At 38.9% G+C, this 16,215-nt stretch overlaps 1 protein-coding gene across 1 annotated transcript in view; it reads right to left on the reverse strand.

Moving 5' to 3' along the window:
- The window catches only part of AQR (aquarius intron-binding spliceosomal factor), a 118,092-nt gene that overhangs the window by 91,400 nt on the left and 10,477 nt on the right, over positions 1–16,215 (reverse strand). Inside the window, exons 4-8 of the mRNA XM_011992691.1 lie at positions 11,261–11,296; positions 7,210–7,330; positions 4,453–4,593; positions 2,647–2,715; positions 1,674–1,774 (exon numbers count right to left, since the gene is read on the reverse strand). Coding sequence (XP_011848081.1) covers positions 1,674–1,774; positions 2,647–2,715; positions 4,453–4,593; positions 7,210–7,330; positions 11,261–11,296 — 468 coding nt within the window. The remainder of the gene's footprint in view (positions 1–1,673; positions 1,775–2,646; positions 2,716–4,452; positions 4,594–7,209; positions 7,331–11,260; positions 11,297–16,215) is intronic.

The raw sequence follows: 16,215 nt of genomic DNA on the forward strand, positions 1-16,215 counted from the left end.
AAAAAAAAAAAAAAAAAAAAAAAAAAAAGAGAGTATTACAACAGCTAAAGATCAAATGCTTAAAAAATAATTTTCTATTCATTACTACTTTAAGATACATTCACTAATGAACAGACATGTATCAAGTATCGTATAGCTGTAAATGCTTGTAACAGTCCTGCTGGAAATACAAAGAAGGGGAATGGCTAAAATCTACTTGTAATAACAAGTCATATATTATAAACACAATTAGTAATACATGCCAGTATGCGATTAATAAAACTGCCTGACACTAATTAAGCACGCATGGTGCCAGGATCTAAGCTATGCTAAACACTTCACATCTTTTTCTTTTTTTTTTTTTTTTGAGACGGAGTCTCGCTGTCACCCAGGATGGAGTGCAGTGGCATGATCGCAGCTCAGTGCAAGCTCCGCCTCCCAGGTTCACACCATTCTCCTGCCTCAGCCTCCCAAGTAGCTGGGACTACAGGCACCCGCCACTATGTCCGGCTAATTTTTTGCATTTTTTTTAGTAGAGACAGGGTTTCACCACGTTAGCCAGGATGGTCTCATCTCCTGACCTTGTGATTCGCCTGCCTCGGCCTCCCAAGGTGCTGGGATTACAGGTGTGAGCCACTGCACCCGGCCTTCACATCATATTTAATACTGATAACAGTCCTCGGAAATGGGAAATAATGTCCAGATTTCACAATGAGGCTTAGAAGTGAAGTAACTTGCCCAAAGTCATACAGCAATTGAGTGTGGAATCTAGCTAAGTCTGATTGTAGAACATCCCAATCATTACATAAACAGCTGGTGTTTCAAAAAAAATCAGAGCATGTGTTCTAGGAGTTCAGATGAAAGCACTATGATCTAAAGTAGTTGGTCTGGAAGAGTGTTTATATGGTTAATATTCAATTAAGTGGAGTGAAGAGGAAAGGGATTTAGGAAAGAAATGCTTAAGAAACAATGACTAGAGTATTCCAGTGATTTACAAGAGTCACAAGAAACAGCTGGAAGCTTCTGAAAGCCTTGTAAGAAGTTTAGAGTTAGGCTGGGCGCAGTGGCTTATGCCTGTAATCCCAGCACTTTGGGAAGCCAAGGCAGGCGGATTACCTGAAGTCGGGAGTTCGAGACCAGCCTGACCAACATGGAGAAATCTCATCTCTGCTATAAATAAAAACTTAGCTGGGCGTGGTGGCGCATGCCTAGAATCCCCCAGCTACTTGGAGGCTGGGGCAGGAGAGTCGCTTGAACCTGGGAGGGAGAGGTTGCAGTGAGCCACAGTCGCACTATTGCACTCCAGCCTGGGCAACAAGAGTGAAACTTGGTCTCCAAAAAAAAGTGAAGGAGTAAGAAAAGAAACAAAAAGTTATATTAATAGCCTAAAGATAGTGGAGCAAATTGAGAATCATCCATGAGGAACACGGACAATAGGCAGGGAGAAAAACAGTGGGTCAACTATATATACTTAGTAGCACAGAAAGAAGGAAAAGAAGAAAAGCATGATGTTCTGGCTTCTGCTTTAGATCTTTGTGAAAAATATTCTTGTGACAGTCTAGGTAAAAGCACTTATTATAATAACTTATTTGGGCTCAGCACTATATAAAGGGAAACAACAAACCAGTCAACATCATCTAAAGTCTACAATCTAGCATAATAAGCCAACATGAAATGAAGCTCTGCCAACATACTGTTCTCTTGCTTCTGGATCCATCTTTTCATCATTCTTTTTAATCAAGTTCCAGAATTTTCTTAGCTTAGGTGTCTTTTTTAATTCTAATTCCAATCGTGCCTGAAGAAGAGATGTGTTATTAAATTACCAGTAACCTCAAAGTTTACAAGGATAAGGATTAGATCAACTATTTGCTAGTTTTCTAATATATGAGTACAAAAGAGAGCAATCAAGATTGTAAGCTCAATAATTATTTTTTTATTTCAAAACTTAAAGAGCTAAGTCTGAAAAATATATGCATCAACACTTAGCATAATCACTGAGGCTTGAAAAATATGAGTCTGAAAAAATGCACAAAAAACAGCTATCACAATTAAATAAGGAAATGTCCACATTAGCATGTTGTCACTTTTTAACTTAGTATTAATTATTTATATGTGCCTTATGTTTTCATGCCCATCAACTGGTACTTATGAATGAGTCTGCATATCTGAGTATAAGCAGAAACACCTATGTGCAGGAAATGAAACTCTGAATAAAGCATTACACTGAAATCTGATAGTTTTAACTTTACCTAAGATGTATTAATTTGGCTTTGGTGCTTGCACATATTACCCAATGAAGACTTTATGAAAAAATGGAAGTCATTAATATTAGGTATGATCCAGATCTTCTCCTACAGCTACATATATACTCTAATCAAGGAAAAAAAAATTCAAGTCCACATTTAGTCTCATCTATACTTTGCTAAATTAACCCCCCTTTCTCTACAAGTTCAATAGATACTACCTTCTTCATTTTATATTACTAAAATTAAGTTAAACATCGAATGCACATAAAAACTTTATCTGTAAGTTAATGCAAAGTGGTTTTTCTAAGAAAAGGGGTATTTACCTACCACTTGTATATCCAAGATTAAGGCTATAGACTCTAAAACCACATGCTCTACTTATAACACATACATTCCTAAGATTCTGAAATTAGAGACTTACCAGCTGTAAGCCCATCCACATTGGGAGGGAGATAAGCTGCTGTACTTGACTCCGTATCAAGTCTACCTCCTGTTTAGGGCATGAAGGAAACAAGTTCATAAACATACCAGCATTTCTACCTAAGTCTTTACATTAAGAAGTATTACTGCCTTTTTAAGTCCTGGATGGAAAACACGCCACCAATATTTTCCAATTAATATTTTGATATTAAAAAGTTCAATGTTTTAAAAAAGATTCCATCCTTATTATTTACAGATTTTGTATTTGCAAATTCATACACTAACAAAAATGTATTTGTAACCCCAAAATCAATACTCCATGTGCTTTCACAGTCATCCAGACAAAAATCTGAGTTGCCTGACGTGCACATTCTCAGGTGAGACTGAACTGATGCTCTGCTTCATTCTCATTGAGTACTTTTTTTTTTTTGGCATGTTTGTGCTTTTTGATGATTTCACTGTTTAAAATGGCACCAAGCCCAAGGCTGAAGTGCTGTCTGATATTCATGGGTGCAAGAAGGCTGTGATATGTCTTACAGAGAAAATACGTATGTTAGACAAGCTTCGTTCAGGCATAATTATAGTGCTGTTGGCAGTGAGTTCATGGTTAATGAATCAACAATATACAATAAATAAGCTGTCTTTAAATAGAAACACACATAAAATAAGGCTATGTATTGATAGTTTATATAATGTCATGACCAACGCTTGCAGGAACCTAACCCTGTACTTCCTCAAGGAGTAATGGTTCAGCATTAGCTCATTCAGTGTTCATAGCTACTTTATAAAATGAACGTAACTACCTCAAATAAGAATTGACTGCATATTTTAAAAGATAAAGCATTTCAATAATAAACTAGTTTGGTAAGTTGGTTAAAACTATCACCAAATTACTAATACTAATAAAATCTTATTTCTGCTTAGTTTCTGATAAGAAATCACATCTATTTATATTTCTATTTGTTCTGTTTAGTTTAATAAATGTATAATAAACGTTATACATTTATTAATAAATACATTTATTTAATAAATGTTAAAGAGATAACAGTGGTATCCAGTGCAGGCATCATAAATCTTTTTTTATGCCTTTAAAAGATCCATGTGAGATAGTACATGGAAACAGCTAATAACTATCCATCTATTAACACTCAGTCTTCAGGATAAGAAAGAACTCCGTGCATTCTCCTGCATGGGTGTAAGTGAATTATGAATTCAGAGGCACTAGATAAATATGTATATTTATCAGATAACCACAGTAGGAAAACTCAAATAAAACATTAATTACTGAAAAAATTTAATTTTTTAGAAGATAATCTTATGAGGGATGAAAATGTATCACACACAAGACATTTTCAAAGATCATCTACAAATGGCCTTTATCAGTTAACTCAAAATACAACTCTCCTACTGACCAACCAGCCTGTGCATAAGGCATGATGAAAAGTAATGAAACTACATCCCTGTATGTATATGCAGTTTGTGGCACAGATCTCATTACTACAATTCCATAGTAACCAGTCTCCTTGCTGCTTCTCCTTTTTGTGCTCTCTCTTTGGAGTTTCAGTTCTTATAATCATTTTTCTTAAGAGTCTAGATAGAAAAAATTAAGTATCAAGTTCAAATCTATTAAAAAGTGAACATATCTTACAAAATGGTTTTACTGATAAGTGGTTGAAATCAAGCTAAGCATTATCCTTATTCGCCACTATTATGGATGAAGAGTTGGCTACAGAGGTAATTTCATCTAAACTCAACCTAAAAGAACAAGAAAACTTGAAAATTACCCCAAAATATAAAGTAAAAGTACCAAACTATTGAAGCAATGATCAAGAAAAAGTAGTAAGACTGTCTGTTCATGAAGTGAAAATTCACCATCAGTTTCAGCTAAGGCCGCCTTCAAGATGTGTTTAAAAAAGAATGGGAAGTGGTCTGGCTTCTTCTTAAAAATCTGAAAAGAAAAAGAATAAAAATTCATTTTGAATTGGTTTGCTCACTTAAGCTTTAAAGAAGCCCTAGTAGGCTTTTTAGCAGTCTATTAAAAAAACCAAATAATTACAAAAGAGTTATTTGTGTATCTATAAAATAAGCATCACGTGCTTACTTATAATTAATGGCAAGTCAAATACAGGTTTCTGACAGGACTATGAGAGAGTTGCAGAAACTTTTAGCTAATAAAATAATGGCTTTAATTTCTTTAGTTTTTCCTCTGTGGATTATGCCTGTATTTGGCTTAGGCTTTGTTTTCTTATTATGGATCTGAAGTGTTTTAATTTCTCTGATTTAAACAAAAGAAACTACATCTTTAGCAAAAACTGTAGTTTTCACACTGTAATTAATCTCAAGGACAGCCCCTCCTGCTTTATATTAGCTCTTTACTCTTAAGTTATATATAATGTAAATATATTCAAGCCTCTTTGACCTACCTCTGTTTCTAGTTACTGCCGCAGACAAGCACTCCAAGCGTGTGGTCTACGCTAGTTGTTTTCATTCACTTCTCTAAGACAAGCTCTCCTGAAGCTGTATGGCTGTCAAGTCGTATGGACCGTTATGAAGCCTCAACTCCTTTTCAGCATATTGAAGGCTCTTTTTCTTTCGTCTGTTATCTAAACAGCAATATTCCTAGGGTTCAAGACTCATTCTTCTCCCCCTATTACTTCAACCACTAAATACCAATGATTCCAAATATACATCTGCAGTCTAGATTTCCCTTCTGAGCTCTCAAACCTTAGAGTCCTCTGTCTACTAGATGACTTAAATCTAGATATTCCAAAGGCAATTTAAACTGAATATGTCCAAATTCAATTCAACAGTTTTGTATCCTCCAAATTATTCCTCAGTCTCTATTACCTATCTTGGTAAATGGTACCATCATCTATTATATTCATTTGCCCAAGCCTGGAAGGTTATTGAAAATAACACCCTTTCCTAATGCTACTTCAACTGATTATCAAATTCAATCAATTCTACCTTCTAAATCTCTGTATATTCTCTAAATCTGTATTATTATTTCTCTATTTCAAGGCCTAATCACCAAAGTGATCTTTATAACAGGCAAATTGACCAGGTTATTCCCTGGCTCAAAAAATTTTCCTTCTTCCTTTCTATAATAGCTTGAAGCAACTTCAAGAAATCCTGAGGCTCTCTTGATATCGACATAAAACCCATAGTTTATTTTGAGCTCTAATGTGCCCTGAGATGGTAGTCATTTAATGAATATTTGAGAGAAGTATCCATGGCTTTATCTTAAAGACTCTATCACCTTCTCACTTCGGAGACCATTTACTCAAAACAGATGACAGGCATCCATTCCTTTTTTTTTTTTTTTTTTTTCATTTAAAAAAGTCTGACTGGAAGAGAAGAAACTCTTGATGAAGTGACCATTATATGCTGGGCAAAGAAAACAAAGGTTTTGGATCTCTACTTATCGACCTTCTGTTGCACCAGCACAAAAAGGAAACATCAGTGCATTAGAAATTTCTAAAAGGAAAAACAGATCCCAAATCAAGGACAAAAAGAACAGGCAGGGCACGGTTACTCATGGCTATAATCCCTGCACAAGGCGGGTGGATCACCTGAGGTCAGGAGTTCGACACCAGCCTGGCCAACATGGTGAAACCCCGTTTCAACTAAAAACACAAAAATTAGCTGGGCATGGTGGCAGGCACCTGTAATCCCAGCTTCTCGGGAGGCTGAGGCAGGAGAATTGCTGGAACCTGGGAGGCAGAGGTTGCAGTGAGCTGAGATCACGCCATTTGCACTCCAGCCTGGATGACAAGAGCGAAATTCAGTTTCAAAAAAAAAAAAAAAAAGAACGTTGAAATTATAACATAAGCATCTGTCTTGACTTTGGTAACTTTTTTTTTATTCATGTAAAACTACAAATATACACTTTCTCTTGTGAAAAAAGACACTGAGAAGTATCTCATTTGAACATTATATACTTGCACTTTTTCTCTTCTTAGAGACAGGGTCTCGCTCTATTACCCAGGTGGAGTGCTGTGGTGCAATCATAGTTGATTGCAGCCTCGAACTCCTAAGCTGAAGCGGTCCTCTTGCCTCAGTCTCCCAAGTAGCTGGGACTACAGACTCACGCCACCATGCCTGGCTAATTTTTTTTTTTAAAGAGACAGGTTTTTGCTTTGTTGCCCAGGCTGGTCTTGAACTCCCGGCCTCAAGCAATCCTCCCACCTCAGCCTTCCAAAGTACAGGATTACAGGCATGAGTGACAGCACTCAGCCTATTTGTATTTATTAATATAATTTCCATTTTGCCAGCTCCTGATGTAAGTTGTTATAACATATACCATTGTTTGTTTCAAACACAAAGCAGAAAAATAACTCACACTCATAAATTTTCAATTCATAGTAAATTATTAAATCGTTTGAAGAAAGTGTTGAAACCAAAAGAAAATGTATCTTTCACATACCCATTCTTTTGCTCAGTATTTGCTTTAATGCTAGGTAAAATTCTGCTCTAAAAGTACCACTATCAGTAAAAGTTCTGCCACTTTGTAATGCCTTAAATGGGTCAGTATGAAAGCTATGAAGTAATTTAAATCAGTTACCTCCCATGCAGGCACGTTTTCTCTGAACTTCTCATTCACCATACAGCAAATTGACATTAAATAGGCCTTGCTGGATACCTCAGGAGAATAATTCATCCAGAGATAATTTTCAAGATACTGGCTATAAAGAGTAAAAAGCACAGAATATTTCATTAGTTACCACCATTCAGTGTAATGTATAACTCACCCAGAAAAGCATAATTATTTACAACTTTCTGAAAATATTTTGGAAATCTCTATTTATAACTTGGAATCCTTGGCTGGGTGCCATAGCTCATGCCTGTAATCTTTGGGAGGCCAAGGTGGATGGATCACTTGAGGTCAGGAATTGTGATATGGTGAAACCCCATCTCTATTAAAAATACAAAAATTAGCTGGGTGTGGTGGCACACGCCTGTAATCCCAGCTACTCAGGGGGCTGAGGCAGGAGAATCGCTTGAACCCGGGAAGAAGAGGATGCAGTGAGCTGAGATTGCACCACTACACTCCAGCCTGGCCAACAGAGCTAGACCCCATCTTCAAAAACAAACAAACAAAAAAAAGGCCGGGCGCAGTGGCTCAAGCCTATAATCCCAGCACTTTGGGAGGCCGAGACAGGCGGATCACGAGGTCAGGAGATCGAGACCATTCTGGCTAACATGGCGAAACCCCATCTCTACTAAAAAATACAAAAAAACTAGCCAGGCGAGGTGGCGGGCGCCTGTAGTCCCAGCTACTCGGGAGGCTGAGGCAGGAGAATGGCGTGAACCCGGGAGGCGGAGCTTGCAGTGAGCCAAGATCGCGCCACTGCACTCTAGCCTGGGTGACACAGCGAGACTCCGTCTCAAAAAAAAAAAAAAAAAAAAACCTTGGAACTCTTCACAAATTTACCTGTTGTCTAGGTCACTGCTACCAGCTACAAATTTATGTATAGAAAACACAGCTTTGGAGAATGACAGTCTTACACATTCAAATACAAAGGTATCAAACGTTGCCAACATACATAATTATCACCACCAAACCACTGGATATTCCCTTACTTAAGGCGCTTTTTTTTTTTGAGATGGAGTTTTGCTCTTGATGCACAGACTGGAGTACAATGGCATGATCTAGGCTCACTGCAACCTCCACCTCCCGGGTTCAAGTGATTCTCCTGGTTCTGCCTCCCGAGTAGCTGGGATTACAGGCATGCGCCACCATGCCTGGCTAATTTTTTGTATTTTTAGTAGAGACAGGGATTCTCCATGTTGGTCAGGCTGGTCTTGAACTCTCGACCTCAGGTGACCCACCCGCCTCAGTCTCCCAAAGTGCTGGAATTACAGGCATGAGCCACTGCACTTGGCCTTTAAGGCTCTTCTTAAAGTAAAAGTTGGCCGAGCACAGTGGCTCACGCCTACAATCCAAGCACTTTGGGAGGCTGAGGCGGGCAGATCATGAGGTCAAGAGATCCAGACCATCCTGGCCAACATGGTGAACCCCCATCTCTACTAAAAATACAAAAATTAGCTGGGCATGGTGGCGTGTGCCTGTAGTCCCAGCTACTCGGGAGGCTGAGGCAGGAGAATCACTTGAACCCAGGAGGCAGAGACTGCAGTAAGCTAAGATCACGTCACTGCACTACAGCCTGGCAACAGAGCGAGACTCCGCCTCAAAAAATAAAAAAAGGGAAAACCCAAAAATACCTGATAAATATCAGTTCTAAAACAAAATGAGGCCAGGCGTGGTGGCTGACACCTGTAATCCCAGCACTTTGGGAGGCCAAAGTGGGCGGATTGCTGGAGCCCAGGAGTTTGAGACCAGCCTGGGCAACATAGTGAGACCTTGTTTCTACAAAAAAAAAAAGAAAGGAAAAAAAAAACCACTAGCCAGGTGTGACGGTGTACACCTGTGGTCCCAACTACTCAGGAGGCTGACGTAGGAGGATTGCTTGAGCTTAGGGGGTTGAGGTTGCAGTGAGCCATGATTGTACCACTGTACTCCAACCTGGGCAACAGAGTGAGTCCCCATCTCTAAAACTAAAAAAAAAAAAAAAAACCAAACTTCTGACACTCTTACTAAGCCTTCTCATTCTAGCCTCCATGTATCTTATTTTCTTTCCTATTTTTCATTTTTACTTCTCTTTGCTATTTTCTAGTTAATTCCCTCAGATCTATTTTCTAGTTCAATAATTCCTTCTTTAGCTGCACTAACATGTTATTTACTTTGCCAATTGATGCCTTCTTCTAATAATTTTCATCCACAAAAACCCTTTTCTCAGTTCGCTTTCCTATATCCAGCTACCTTCTCCATGCCATCTTACTTTCCACTTTAGCAAGAAACCATCAATTACTCTCCACAACAACCTTAGTCTGGTTATGTTTGAAAGTTGGCCCAGGGAAAATGATATTGTCACATAAAATTAAATAAAAGTTCCTGAAAGGTAACAACCGACTTTTTCAGCTATTAAAAATTTTTCACTGTCAGTTTTGATGCTGCTGCTACAGGGGAGAAATCAGAGCCTCGTTAGCAAAAGAAACTAAGCCAAAGGACTTTGATGGCCATGGAGAAAAAAGGGCAACTTAGCTTTCCCTATCTTACTGTTTTTCCCTAAAAGAAGCAGCACGCCAGGCACGGTGGCTCACGCCTATAATCCCAGCACTTTGGAAAGCCGAGGCGGGCGATCACGAGGTCAAGAAATCGAGATCATCCTGGCCAACATGGTGAAACCCCGTCTCTACTAAAAATACAAAAATTAGCCAAGTGTGGTGGTGCACACCTGTAATCCCAGCTACTCGGGAGGCTGAGGCAGGAGAATCGCTTCTACCCGGGAAGTGAAGGTTGCAGCGAGCTGAGATCGCACCACTGCACTCCAGCCTGGCGACAGAGCAAGACTCTGTCTTAAAAAAAGAAAAAAAGTTTCACTGTCATTGATGCTTTCAATCTGTTTTGTTGCTTTCTCTTTCAATTCCTGCAATTCTCTTGGTTTCTGGACTCTAGAATTCTGGTTAATCCTAATTGCATATTGGTAGCCTCTTGATTTTAATCTGTCTTGTTGAAAGGAGGCACAATATGATGGAAAGAGCATATTTATCTCAGGGCCAGATGGGTCCAGTTTCTAGCCTCAGTTTCCTCCCCTATAAAATAAGGAAGATCTTACTGGTGGTGTTGTGAGGATTAAATAAGACCATTTAATAATAATGCAGTCCTTAGGATACAGGTGGCACTCAACTTACTAGTTAATTCATAATAAATTTCAGTTTCCCTCTATAAAAATGATAAGACCATCTCCTTCATGTCATTTTTTTGTGAGGATCAAATCTGTGGATGCAGGAGTAACAATTATTAACACAGAGGTCCTGACCTCTGATGTAAACCAGATGTCAAGGAAGTGTAGAGAAGTGGAAAACCATGAGCTTTGGCATCAGACATTGGTATCCCAGCTCTGCCAATTACTTAGAGCAAAGTATTTAACCTCTCTGATCTCAGCTTCTGTTTCCAGTAAATGCTGAGGATAGTACTTACTTCACAGGATTGTTTTGAGTACTCTATGTAAAATGCTTAACACTGGTGAGCACAAAACAGGTGTTCTGTTTGAGAAATGGTAAATGTAGCTATCATCAACAACAATCCTGGCTTTTACTTTCAGCATACTGGCTAGATCTGGTTGTAACATAATCTAATCTACTTTTGCAATCTAAAAATCATACATTATCTTTTGTCTGAAATAGTTATATTACCAGTAGCTAGACTGGAACAACGCTACCTTGATGATAACATTTTAGCTTGGCAGGGAAAACAGCTATAGAACACACTCTATTTCCACTGACCACTAGAGAAACCAAGTTTGAGTTCAGAAATTATTCACCACATGCTACCTTAACAAGTAAGAAAAAAATCAAAATATTCTGACAATGGGCCATCATCTTTGAAAACAAAGGCTATTACACACATATTCCAAAATAAGCCAATCACAGAAATATATATCTTCACAGATTTAGATTTTCTTAGTCACTCACAGAAATACACAGAAAATTTAGCTAAAACTGAAATCACATTGTTATCTTTTTCATCAATGGAATGCCTTATGACTTACCTAAATTCCAAGAGCATTATCTTTCTAATAGCAAACCTGAAAACATAAAAATAAATAAAATGTTTAAAATAGAAAATACAAACATTTCAGAATTATTAACCCAAATGCATTTAGGGATGTTGTGTTTTCATATCAACTCACCTATCAAAATTCATAATATCAGATCACAATTTCCTAAGTCAGTTCAACTTCTTAAGCACTGACCAACATATTTTCAGTTAATACTCAAATGGAAACATTTTGCTGAAGAGTCATGCCTTCCTAAAAGCACACAGGACACATATCTTTACTGCAAATGTGAAAATCAGATGTTTCACTTGCTTCTTAGTGTTGACAGTGAGCTTAAAATACTAAAATATGGGGGGGAGGGGGGAGGGATTGCATTGGGAGTTATACCTGATGTAAATGACGAGTTGATGGGTGCTGACGAGTTGATGGCTGCAGCACACCAACATGGCACAAGTATACATATGTAACAAACCTGCACGTTATGCACATGTACCCTAGAACTCAAAGTAAAATAAAAATATATATATATATAAAAAAATATATACTAAAATATTGTGGAAAAATATCAGATATTTGTCTTTAATATACTGTCTTTTTAAAATAGAATTACTTTGTTTTATATGAATAAACAATGATATAGTCATGTTTGTCCAAAATATTACCTATGTTGTCCCGAAGCAGATACAAATGGCCGCTAATTTAGTTTTATCATTTCATAATATTGGAAATAGATCAGAACACTGTCACTAGATAATAGTTTCCAGCTTTGAAAATTAAGTGTCTATGTATTATGAATTTATAATACCCCAGGAAACCATTATCCTGTCAAAATCCTATTCCACTGATTTCTGATCTCTTATATAGTTTCACTGAGCATACAATGTCACAAAACTTTAGAGAGAATGAAATGAAGGTTTTTACTATGCAAAAGCACTAAGACAGAATACTGCCTAAGTACTGGCTTCTACAGCCAGCCAAGATGCTAAGTGGATAGGCCATCTTGAGTGACACACTCTAGATCTCCAACTGCAGACATTTCACTTGAATTAACTGTATGTTAGACAACAGAATTCACTCACTGCCCACTATACACAAAACTCTACATTTAATTTCTTCAGTCACAAACAGGACCTCATGATAAAAAAGAGAAAATCCTGGCTCATGAGATAGAATACCAGTGTTCTAGTAATGACTCAGTGTTACTTTGACAATGTCTTTTAAACATTCTTTTTCTATTTTTTTCTTTTTTATCGAGACAGAGTCTTGCTCTATCGCCCACCCTGGAGTGCAGTGGTGCGATCTCGGTACACTGCAACCTCCGCCTCCCAGGCTCAAGCAGTTCTTGTGCCTCAGACTCCTGAGTAGCTGGGATTACAGTCACGTGCCACTACACCTGGCAAATGTTTTGTATTTGTAGTAGAGATAGAGGTTTCCCCATGTTGTCCAGGCTGGTCTCGAACTCCTGAGCTCAGGTGATCCACCCACCTCAGTCTCCAAAAATGCTAGGATTACAGGCGTGAGCTACCATACCTGACGTCTTTTAAACATTCTGCAATTCAGTTTCCTCATGTATAAAAATGGTAGAGCAGCCAACTTTCCTTTATAACTACAGAAGTGAAAAGTAAGTCTTTTTTTTTTTTTTTTTTTGGAGGCAGAGCTTGCTCTATTGCCTAGGCTAGAGTACAGTGGCACAAACACAGCTCACTGTAGTCTCAATCTCCCAGGCTCAAGCAACCCTCCCACCTCAGCCTCTCAAATAGCTGGGACTACAGGCACGTGCAACCACGTCCAGCTAATTTTTTTGATTTTCAGTAGAAATGAGGTCTCACTATGTTGCCCAGACTGGTTTCAAACTCCTGAGCTCAAGTAATCCTCCCACCTTGGCCTCCCGAAGTGCTGGGATTACAGGCACAAGCCACCATGCCTGGCCTTGAAAAATAAGTCTTGATGTGTCAAAATAAAGCAAAAGCAGTCTGAAAAACATTCAATTCCTCTTCTAGCAATCTCAGTGGTATTCATTAAATTTGGAGTTTTATACTTTTGCCAGTGAACTCTCTGAGACAGATAAAGTGAACAGCTTAACTGAAAGCGTACTTATATAAAAACAGGTCCATGAACTAGACACCACATCAGAAGAATTTTAAAGGTAAGTATGGAAGGCTGGGCACGGTGGCTAATGCCTGCAATCCTAACACTTTGAGGCCAAGGAGGGTGGATTACCTGAGCTCAGGGGTTCCAGACCAGCATGGGCAACACGGTGGAACACCATCTCTACTAAAATACAAAAAATTAGCTGGGTGTGGCAGCATGTGCCTATAGTTCCAGCTACACAGGAGGCTGAGGCAGGAGAATTGCTTGAACCCGGGAGGCGGAGGTTGCAGTGGGCTGAGATTGTGCCACTGCACTCCAGCCTGGGTGACAGAGTGAGACTCCATCTCAAAAACATAAATAAATAAATAAAAATAAGTATGAAAAGTTACAAACAATAACCACAAATATAAATAATTTGAAGGATTTTTGGACGGTTTTTTTTTAAGTTACCAGTATTTACTGAGAGCATGCATTATGCCTGACACTGTGCCAAGGACTTAACGTGCATTTCATTAAATCCTTCCAAAGCTGAATAATTTATGTATGACTAACTGGGTCTATTACTGTATCATTAAAAATGATAAGAAAAAAGAGAAGGGGCCGCACAAATGAGAGTTCTTTTCTATTACATTCCCACCTACCCCAACAACTTCCTCTTCTGGGACATGACTGTGTGAAACATGAGGTCTGCAGCTGTGGCATCCCCACCACAATCATACGGAAAAAATCAATAAAACCTTTTGACAAGACTGACAAAGGCCTTGACATTATTAACTTCTGAGCTAGCTACTTCTAGATCTATTAAGTAGATGATTAAAACAATAAATAATAACAGTGAACAAAAGAAGCCAGCCACACGAGGCACAGTGGCTCATGTCTGTAATCCCAGCACTTTGGGAGGCCGAGCATGCAAATTACCTGAGGTCAGGAGTTCGAGACTAGCCTGACCAATATGGCGAAACCCCATCTCTACTAAAAATACAAAAAATGAGCCGGGTGTGGTGGCGGGCACCTGTAATCCCAACTACTCGGGAGGCTGAGGCAGGAGAATTGTTTGAAGCCGGGATGCGGAGGTTGCAGTGAGCCGAGATCACGCCACTGTGCTCCAGCCTGGGTGGCAAGAGTGAAACTCCATCTCAAAAAAAAAAAAAAGAAGCTAGCCACAAAAGAATACATAGTGTGTGATTCTATATATTTATTTAAAGTTGAAAAAGAACCAAAATTATAGTGTTCTTGTTTGCATACTTACGTAGTATAATGATAAAGAAAAGGAACAAGCAGAGAGCTTCTGCAACATGACAATGTTCGTGGAGTTTTTCAGCCTAGGTGGTGGTTATGAATTATTACTAAAATTCGTAAGTCTACACATTTGTTTTACACTCTTTTCTGTGTTACATTTCATAATAAAAGAGTCCATACATTTCAAATAAAAATAAACACTTTGGCAAAAGTAGATTACTCTGTAAATCATCCTTTTTGAAAGCATAAAAACCACTTAGTTGATTCATAACAGGATTACACATCATACCAAAGTGTACTAGTTAAGAGGTTTCTAGAAGGCAAAGGACTCTTATTTAAGAACAGAGTATTCAAGGCCAGGCACGGTGGCTCACACCTATAATCCCAGCACTTTGGGAGGCTGAGGTGGGCGGATCACCTGAGGTCAGGAGTTCGAGACTAGCCTGGCCAATATGGTGAAACCCTGTCTCTACTAAAATACAAAAAATTAGCAGGGCACGGTGGCACATGCCTGTAATCCCAGCTACTCAGGAGTCTGAACCAGGAGAACTGCTTGAACCCAGGAGGCAGAGATTGCAGTGAGTCGAGATTGCGTCACTGTACTCCAGCCTGGGCAACAAGGGTGAAACTCCATCTCAATAAAATAAAAGAACAGAGCAGAAAAAAAAAAAAAGAACCAGGGAACCAGGATTCAATACCCAGTGTGCCTCTACTGGGAAGCATCTTGGGCAAGTTATTTAACCTATCTACTTCAGTTTCCTTATCCATAAAATGAGGATAATAATATTGTTATAGGGTTGTTGTGGGAATAAACGAGCTAGATGCTTATAGCAGAATGCAAGGTGCTTAGAGTAGAACTTGGCACATAGTAAGCACTTAACTATTATTTTTAAAATATTTTAAAAATCAAACTTGGATTAAGAATTCATTAAGATAAGCCTGCCAAATCTGATAATGGCAAGAACAGCAAAAATGAATCAATTGTGTAATGTACCATACAGTAACATGGCTGTTACATCAAGCCATTCCCCCAATACTGAAAATGCCATGAGCACATAGCGCAGCAAAATAATTTCCTCAGGACCTAGCCTAAACAATTGGTCACTTAAATTTTTTTTTTCTTTTTTGAGACAGTCTCGCTCTGTCACCCAGGCTGCAGTGCAATGGCACAATTTCCGCTCACTGCAACCTCCGCCTCCCGGGTTCAAGAAGTTCTTCTGCCTCAGCCTCCCGAGTAGCTAGGATTACAGGTGCATGCCACCACACCCAGCTGATTTTTATATTTTTAGTAGAGACAGGGTTTTACCATGTTAAATTTTTAAATACATACTACAGTTTATGTATTACAGAAGTACACTTAGAAATAAAAAACGTGGGCCGGGCGCGGTGGCTTAAGCCTGTAATCCCAGCACTTTGGGAGGCCGAGACAGGCGGATCACGAGGGCAGGAGATCGAGACCATCCTGGCGAACACGGTGAAACCCCGTCTCTACTAAAAAGTACAAAAAAAAAAATAGCCGGGCGAGGTGGCGGATGCCTGTAGTCCCAGCTACTGGGGAGGCTGAGGCAGGAGAATGGCGTGAACCCGGGAGACGGAGCTTGCAGTGAGCTGAGATC

Source organism: Mandrillus leucophaeus, unplaced genomic scaffold, assembly GCF_000951045.1.
Source record: "Mandrillus leucophaeus isolate KB7577 unplaced genomic scaffold, Mleu.le_1.0 Scaffold417, whole genome shotgun sequence".
In the NCBI taxonomy this organism is placed as follows: Eukaryota; Metazoa; Chordata; class Mammalia; order Primates; family Cercopithecidae; genus Mandrillus; species Mandrillus leucophaeus.